The 8,504-nt window shown below is 59.9% G+C and overlaps 1 protein-coding gene across 1 annotated transcript; it reads left to right on the top strand.

Annotated features, from left to right (window-relative positions):
- Positions 1–1,702: 1,702 nt before the first annotated feature.
- CPNE6 (copine 6) lies at positions 1,703–8,164 on the top strand. Its single transcript, XM_065872334.1, has 17 exons — positions 1,703–1,774; positions 3,055–3,226; positions 3,653–3,832; positions 4,186–4,260; positions 4,412–4,486; positions 4,645–4,728; positions 4,819–4,908; positions 5,277–5,381; positions 5,606–5,692; positions 5,931–5,990; positions 6,256–6,389; positions 6,466–6,520; positions 6,613–6,664; positions 6,997–7,130; positions 7,252–7,488; positions 7,687–7,861; positions 7,961–8,164. The coding sequence occupies exons 2-16, from the start codon at positions 3,059–3,061 to the stop codon at positions 7,822–7,824; spliced, it is 1,674 nt and encodes a 557-aa protein (XP_065728406.1). The 5' UTR covers positions 1,703–1,774; positions 3,055–3,058; the 3' UTR covers positions 7,825–7,861; positions 7,961–8,164.
- The last annotated feature ends 340 nt before the right edge of the window (positions 8,165–8,504 follow it).

The following is an 8,504-nucleotide window of genomic DNA, read 5'->3' as shown; positions in this document are numbered from 1 at the left end:
AAAATTAATCGTTTCTCATCAGTGTACTAACAAATACCAGCTTGGCATTCAAGACTGGGCTCAAGGACTTCCCTGGTGGCGCAGTGGTTAAGAATCCGCCTGCCAATGCAGGGGACACGGGTTCGAGCCCTGGTCTGGGAAGATCCCACATACCGCAGAGCAACTAAGCCCGTGCACCACAACTACTGAGCCCACACGCCACAACTACTGAAGCCCGAGCCCGTGCTCCACAGCAAGAGAAGCCACCGCAATGAGAAGCCCGCGCACCGCAAGGAAGAGTAGCCCCCGCTCGCTGCAACTAGAGAAAGCCCGCGTGCAGCAGTGAAGACCCCACGCAGCCAAAAATAAATAAATGAATAAATTTATATTAAAAAAAAAAGGCTGGGCTCGATAGCCTCTTCCTCTGTGAAGCCCTTCCTGATGCCTTCCCCTGACTCATCCAAATTGAGCCCTCCCTCTTTGTGGCCCGCTGCATCCTGAATAGGTCCGTACTTTGCACCTGTCATACCTCATTGCATTTGTGCATTGGCTGATCATCTCTGTGTGATTTTTGTTCCATATACACGCACCTCCCCCAGGGGCAGGAGCTGGGTCTTAATTACCTGTGTAGCCCCAACCTCTGGCACAGTGCCTGGCACCCAGGAGATGCTCAATAAATGGCTGCTACCTTAATACACAAGCAGTTTCGGGGATGGCGGGTGAAGACATCTTGGTGGCCCCTCTGTCATACTCATCCCAGATCACCATGTACCCAAATGTCTTCACGCGTGGCGTGCAGCTTCCCGGGCAATTGCTCACTTCCCCTGGCCTCACTAGAGAATGACTGTCCTGTTTCCTCGAGATCTGTGTGTGGCACGGCCCGTCCCACAAGGATGTGGCCATATGAGTTGAATCTTGGGGTGGAGGGGGGAGTTGTGGGTACCAGGAAGATGCCTCAGGAATCAGTCCAGCACATCTCCCCCTATCTTCAGGGGGCTTCGCGACCAGGATGTGACACTGTGTTCCCTTAAGCAATTGTGTCCATTTCCTCGTCTCCCTGTTAAAAGGTGGCTAGGGAACTTTGAATTCTCAAAGTTATGAGCCTTAGCATGGTACATGATGGTTTTTAAGAAGCACGTGAAGATCTCCATTCTGTCGTATTCGGGTTGGTTGGCGTGAATGAGAGTATGTTGTGTGTGACAAGTATAGCCCAGTGTTCTTTTATACGTGACTGTGAATGTCCTTAACAAATGTGCTACAGAGAGTGTTGTGAGACCGGGTGTGTTTCCCTATGTGTATGCGTAGGGCTGTAACTGTCATGGTGTCACAGTGAGTTTATGTGCTGGCACCTGTCTGTGTCAAGATATGTGTGAGCCTGTGAGTCGTGTGTGCATATGTCTCCATCATTTCCCGGCGTGAATGTGTGTGCGTGCACGCACCACCGCAACGTGTGCATCTCTGTGATGCAGGGTGTGGGTGTGGCATGAAGGGGAGGATGTGTGTCACTGTCTGCAGGGGTCCTGCGTCTGAGCCACCCCCAGCCCGCCCTCCTCCTCCTCCGGCTCTGTGGCTCCTCCTAGGCAGTGGCCCTGCCCCTCCCCTCTTCTCCCTCCCAACCGGTCTGTGCGGGGGGGGGGGGGGGGAGCTGGTGCTGCGGCCCCCCCCACCCCTCCCCATCCAGGCCCCATAAATAGCTGCAGAGCCGGAGCCGGAGCCTGCGCCAGCGGCTGGAACACCAAAGGAGTCAGGGCCAGGGCCAGAGAGCTGGAGAGAGGAGCCCCCGACTAGAGCCCAGGTGAGCCCACCCTCCCTCCCTAGCCCAGCCCCAGCCCGGTCCAGCCTGGCCCAGTCTCCATAACAACATCGCCCCCAGCCTCCAGAGAGGTCTCTAGTCCTGCCCAATACCCTCACCATCACATGCCCCTGCCCAACTCAGGGGACCTGTGAGAGCTGGGAGACTTGTGGCTGGAATGCAGAGGACCCCTTCAACTCAGACCCTCCCTCACGTATCCAGAAAGGCACACGCTGTGGGGAGGGGGGACCCAGCCAGGGAAGGGTCCCAGTTCTGAGGGAGGTACGAGAACTGTCACACCCTCCTGAAGACGGACACCCGACTAGGGGACAGACACGGGGTGGGGGCATTCAGACACACCAACGGACACTCGCTGGGGAAGCACAACATGGGATCAGACAGCCTCACCCTGAGATGTGGATAGACAAAGATAGATGGATGGCCCCGCCATGAACTCAGGCCAGCGGACCCCTGCCTGCTGCTGCCCAAAGCTTGGTGCCTCTGCTGGGGGAGGGTGGCGTGCGTGCATCCCACGGGCAGCATGGAGGGGGCCGAGGCTCCCCAAAAATCCTGTCGCTAAGAGACAGTGCCAGTGCTGCCAAGAAGTGTGAGAACAGGGGAGGTGGGGAGGAAAGCCAGCGTTGTCATAGTGGGAGCCACTGCCAGGAACCTGGAGGAGATTTCAGCAGGGACTGGGCTCTGCTTCTCACTCTGCAAGCCCACCATTCCTCCCTTTCCGTCAGCCAACCAGAAGGTGAGTCGGGGGAGGTGGATGGGGACAGCCCCGGAGGGTACCTTCCAATCTGCCTCCTCCTGCCCATTGCAGCCTCCATTCCTGACCATCCTCTTCAGACTGGCAGGGACCCCTTGCCCCAGTTCAGCTCCCTTGAGCCAAGACTGAGTGCAGCGCTGACTCAGACATCAGTCAGGAAATAGCAGAAGGTGCTGAGGTAGCAGAAAGTGTAGATCAATTGATGGCCTCGGAGCAAGGCTGCCAGGAAGCCCCCCAGCCCTCTAGCCCTCTCCAGCCCCATCCACACATATGAGGCCAGCAGGGGTGACAGGAGCACTGGACCGTGCAGGAGTGGGGGGCTCGGGTCCTCCACCCTCGCCAGCTCAGTGCTCAGGGGAAGCTGAGCGAGGTCACTGGGAAGCAGGTCCATGAGATGCCAGGGCCTCAGGGAGAAGGGCAAGGGGGTGGGGCCGTGGCTCCCAGAGACAGACCCCCGCCCCTGGCAGGGGTTCCCCTTCCAGTGTCCAGGCCATCTGCTCTGTCCCCACAGTGACATGTCCGACCCAGAGATGGCATGGGTGCCTGAGCCCCCAGCCATGACGCTGGGGGCCTCGAGAGTGGAGCTGCGGGTGTCCTGCCACGGCCTCCTAGACCGAGACACGCTCACCAAGCCCCACCCCTGCGTGCTGCTGAAGCTCCACTCCGATGAGCAGTGGGTGGAGGTGAGAGCGGCTGGGATCTCCTTCACTAACCTCCGGGACTGAGAGGGAGGAGGCTGGTGGGGGCAGTGAAAGCCTCGTGGGGGACTGTCAGGACTCCCAGGGGCCTCTTCCAGGCTGTGTGGGTAACCCCGCAGATGGGGGTGCCATCATTACACACACAGACCGTTTTACAGATTCCAAAGCCCACAGAGTCCCACTGGGTCCTGAGATCGCCCCCGAAGTCAGTGGCACCGCTCCCAAATATGACAGCCCCAGCGGGCTGATGGTCCTGCAGGCTGGCGACACCCTGAGCTTGGGGTTCAGCCCAGGGAGAGAAGAGCTAGTCACTGGGGTGCGGAAGCCTGAGGAAGGCAGGCAAGCCCGGGGCGGTCCAGGGCAAGGCAAAGCAGCCCAGGTTCCCAGAGGACATGCTCCCCTCTGCCGCAGGTGGAGCGCACAGAGGTGCTGCGCTCCTGCTCCAGCCCTGTCTTCTCCCGGGTGCTGGCCCTCGAGTACTTCTTTGAGGAGAAGCAGCCCCTGCAGTTCCACGTGTTTGACGCCGAGGACGGAGCCACCAGCCCCCGCAATGACACCTTCCTCGGCTCTACCGAGTGCACCTTGGGCCAGGTCTGCATTCCCACCCCACCCCCACCCCCACCCCCATCGCTCCGCCTCTGGAAGCCAAGAGACAGAGGATAAGCTCTGGAGCTAGTTCAGTCGGGGCTTGGACCCCGTCTCTACCATTCACCAGCTGTGCAGCCTTGGGCTAGATATTTAACCTCTCTGAGTCTTAGTTTCCTCATCTAAACAATGCGGGTCACAGTGCCTACCCGTTAAGGTTGCTGCAGAAATTAAGTCCAATCCTAGCCCAAGCGCAGCCCCTGTGAGAGCTCCAAGGGCCCTTATTACCCTGTCCCTTGTACCCTGGCCAAAGCAGGTGGGGGTGTCACAGCTGGGTCCCCCTCCACCTCCATCCCCAGGTTGTGTCACAGACCAAGGTCACTAAGCCGCTGTTACTGAAGAATGGGAAGAACGCGGGCAAGTCCACCATCACGGTAGGCAAAGTCACCTGTACTCACCCTCGGGCAGGGCATTCAATGCCCCTGCATGGACATCCACGGTGACATCATGGCTAGCTCCCACCTAAGGGAAAGGGCCTTGTGGGAGTGGGTTGGGGGAATCCTGTCATTCGTGTCCGCCTTGCAGATCGTGGCCGAAGAGGTATCTGGCACCAATGACTACGTGCAGCTCGCCTTCAGAGCCCACAAGCTGGACAACAAGGTTGGAGACCCAGAGTCCAGGTGCCCATCTCTACCGTTAGGGAGCCTAGCCCCCTACTCGGCACAAATCCCAGGTCCCAGCTCTGCTCCCTTCTTGGTGTTAGCCACCTCCCCCTCAGACCTCACCAGGCTCATGGACGCTTTCCCCCGTGTCCCCAGGATCTGTTCAGCAAGTCTGACCCTTTCATGGAGATCTATAAGACCAATGGGGACCAGAGCGACCAGCTGGTCTGGAGGACAGAGGTTGGTGCCTGGGGCTGGGGGGAAGGATGGAGGAAGGGCAGAGCAGGGGAAACTAGATCGGGGGTGACCAGCTCTCTGTGCCTCTTCAAGGTGGTGAAGAACAATCTGAACCCCAGCTGGGAGCCGTTCCGTCTGTCCCTGCACTCGCTGTGCAGCTGTGATGTCCACCGGCCTCTCAAGGTGAGGCCCCTGCAAACAAGGGTGGCCCGTTGGAGCATCCGGCCTCTGCCGGAGACCATTCCCCCACCCCCACCCCCGAGTGTGGCAAGCCCCTCCCTCTCCCCCATGTGATACCCCTTCCCACTGCGGCTAAAGAACCAGTCACAGCTCAATGTGCCTATGTGTGTGCCTTCTAGCGGAGGCCAAAGTCCCTGCCGGACTGAGACAAAGGATGAAGTTCAGCAAGTGGCTTCTCTAGGCAGGTTGAGGACATCTGTTTGGGCCTAGTGACTGTTGGGCCCCTACCACCCTGAGTCCCTCCTCCTGCCCCCAGGAACCTCTGCAAAGCCTCCCCGACCCTGACCGCCCCACCCCCCTTGCCTTCTCAGTTCCTGGTGTATGACTATGACTCCAGTGGGAAGCATGACTTCATCGGAGAGTTCACCAGCACCTTCCAGGAGATGCAGGAAGGAACAGCAAACCCTGGGCAGGAGGTGCCACAAAGACCCTCAGCCAGAACCCCACCAAGATCCCTGGGAGAATCCTGAGGGTGATGCTGAAGAGCCCCCCCACACGTGATAGGAGGTGGAGAGGGTGGAAAGCCCTGGGCTCAGCCTGAGGACTGAGCCATGGCGGTCTCACTCTGGGAGGCTCCGCTGGAAGGGGGAGGAAGGGTCACGTGATGTGACCCTGGGCTTGTGGGGTATGTGGGGTCTAGATGCAGTGGGACTGTATCAACCCCAAGTACCGGGACAAGAAGAAGAATTACAAGAGCTCAGGGACCGTAGTGCTGGCCCAGTGCACGGTAAATTCCAGTGCCCACCTCAAGCCCCGCCCCACCCCGACCCCCGAGGCAACCTCAGATTCAACCCTGCCCTCATTTCAAAGATCATTTCTCTGCTCCTGGGAACTGAGAACCCTTGCCCTATCCACCACCAACTTCAACCTCAAAAACTCTGGTCCCTCCCTTTCTCCTGCAGAAGCCCCACCCAGCTTCCTCCTCAAGGGACCATCCCTCCACCTTACTCCCCCCTTCCCACCAGGTGGAGAAGGTGCACACCTTCCTGGATTACATCATGGGCGGCTGCCAGATCAACTTCACGGTAAAGGCCCAGGGGACGGGGACGTGGCCAAGGGGGAGGGGCTAGGCCCACAGTGAACAGAAAGAGCTCAGAATCCCCACTGCCCCTACTTGGACCTCTCATGAGCCTTAGCGTGGTCAGCTTGTTCCCCTCACCCGACTCTATGATGAGACTACCAGTGGGCTTGTTTAGATTCACCTTAGGCCTCCCTACAGGCCCTAGCTCTGGCCCAGCCTCTCTGTTGGCGCTCACGGATGCACCATAACACTTTCCCCATCTCCACCAGGTGGCCATTGACTTCACCGCCTCCAACGGGGACCCGAGGAGCAGCCAGTCGCTGCACTGCCTGAGCCCCCGCCAGCCCAACCACTACCTGCAGGCCCTGCGTGCGGTGGGAGGCATCTGCCAGGACTACGACAGGTAGCAGGAGGTCGGGGTGTTGGACAGGCAGGGACGCCTTGCCCAATGGGCCCCCACAGACTTTTCTTCTCCCCAGTGACAAACGGTTCCCAGCGTTTGGCTTTGGGGCTCGAATCCCCCCCAACTTTGAGGTAGGCTGGGTGCGAGGGGAAGGGAGCAGATGTTGGGAGGGTCAGACAAGAAGGAAAAACATGCCCTGGCTGGCCTCACCCTACCCTCACAGGTGTCCCATGACTTTGCTATCAACTTTGACCCGGAAAATCCTGAATGTGAAGGTAAGAGAGGAGATTCCCATCAGCCCCGCCTCCCTGCATGCAGCTTGCTGCCTACTCCTGTACACCCCATGCAGGAGCACAGACGCCATTCCCCTGGGCCCTGCTCCCTGCCCCTTCACCCATCCAACACCCTCCTTCATTTGGTAAGACTTCCAGCCCCTGGCCCAGTATCCGCCCACCCAACTCTGCCAGCACCTGGACCGTCCAACTCTCCTGCTTAGTGAAGAACTTGGTGGCAGGGCAGTCCTCAGGCAGAGAAGCACCTCCTTGCTTTAAGGGGGTTCAGGAAGGGCTCCCGCTAATCTCTGCCCTCCTCACCTCTTTGCCCACAGAGATCTCGGGGGTCATCACCTCCTATCGCCGTTGCCTGCCCCAGATCCAGCTCTATGGCCCCACCAACGTGGCCCCCATCATCAACCGCGTGGCGGCGCCAGCCCAGCGGGAGCAGAGCACTGGCCAAGCCACGGTGAGGAGCCCCAGCTGAAGCGGGCAACCTGGTGTCCTCGGGTGAGGCTTGGGGCCGGTGCCAAGGCCGCAGAGCTGACCCTTCCCACCCCCCACCCCCCACCCCCCCCGCCTGCCCTCAGAAGTACTCGGTGCTGCTCGTGCTCACGGACGGTGTGGTGAGCGACATGGCTGAGACCCGCGCCGCCATCGTGCGCGCCTCCCGCCTGCCCATGTCCATCATCATCGTGGGCGTGGGCAACGCCGATTTTTCCGACATGCGGCTGCTGGACGGCGATGACGGTCCCTTGCGCTGCCCCCGAGGGGTGCCCGCAGCTCGCGACATCGTCCAGTTCGTGCCCTTCCGGGACTTCAAGGACGTGAGTGCCCGGAGGCCCCTCCCTGCTGAAGGACTCCTCAGCTCCTCCTGCCGCCCAAATCTGACCCGTCTCTCTCACTTGATTGATGTCCTGCGAAGGACGCTGGAGCTCAGCCGGCCACCCGAAGCCCCGCCTCTTACCTGAGCCCCTCCTTCCCCCACTCTCCCGCCCCTAACCACACCCCCGTCCCCATCCCAGGCCGCACCCTCTGCGCTAGCTAAGTGCGTCCTGGCCGAGGTGCCCCGGCAGGTGGTGGAGTACTACGCCAGCCAGGGCATCAGCCCCGGGCCTCCCAGGTCCTGCACGCCAGCCACGACGCCCAGCCCTAGCCTGTGACAGCCGACAACCGGACCGACACTCCCTCAGTCTCTCAGTGAGTCCTGGGACGCTAGGGGGGTGGATCTTGGTGGAGTCCATCTCGGCTGGGTGTGGTGTAGACGAGGGTGCTTATGACTATCCCATTCTCCCCCAGGTGCCTGTCCTGACCCTTGTGACTCAAGTGACCGGTGCCTCTCCCTCTTGGACCAGCTGTGTCCCCTGGGTCCTGGAAGTGAGTGGTGAGCCCTGCGCCATCTCTCCAGGCCCCATACCCCTCAGCCTTGTGGCCCCTCAGTGACTTTCTTCAGTGATCCTGACTTTCTGGCCGTTAATAAAGGGAACCACTCCTAGCACCTCAGCCTCTACCCATCATGCCTCAGATGCCCATTGGGCAGTCCGTAGCACCCCACACACACCGTTAAGAAATGAGGACCAGCACGTTTTGAATTCTGAGCCAGAGATCCCCAGACAGCCTGGTGGCTCTGCAGTTTCACCCCAACTATGTGCCAGTGAGATCTGAGGAGTCCCTCCCGTCACCTCCCAACCCCAGGGGGGCCCAGGCCCCCTGGGGGTTAATTACCAGAGATAGAGGGGTAATAAGGGGCTGTCAAGGGGGCAAGTTGATGCCCTCTTACGCTGTCTTCAGAGAAGCCCAGCTGAGCCCCCCAGGGGCTGAACTCCAGCCCTCACACAGTTAT

The sequence above is a fragment of the Phocoena phocoena genome, chromosome 2 (assembly GCF_963924675.1).
Source record: "Phocoena phocoena chromosome 2, mPhoPho1.1, whole genome shotgun sequence".
Lineage (NCBI taxonomy): Eukaryota > Metazoa > Chordata > Mammalia > Artiodactyla > Phocoenidae > Phocoena > Phocoena phocoena.
The sequence above is the reverse complement of the archived record's forward strand: the minus strand, read 5'-3'. Positions and strand labels throughout refer to the sequence as shown.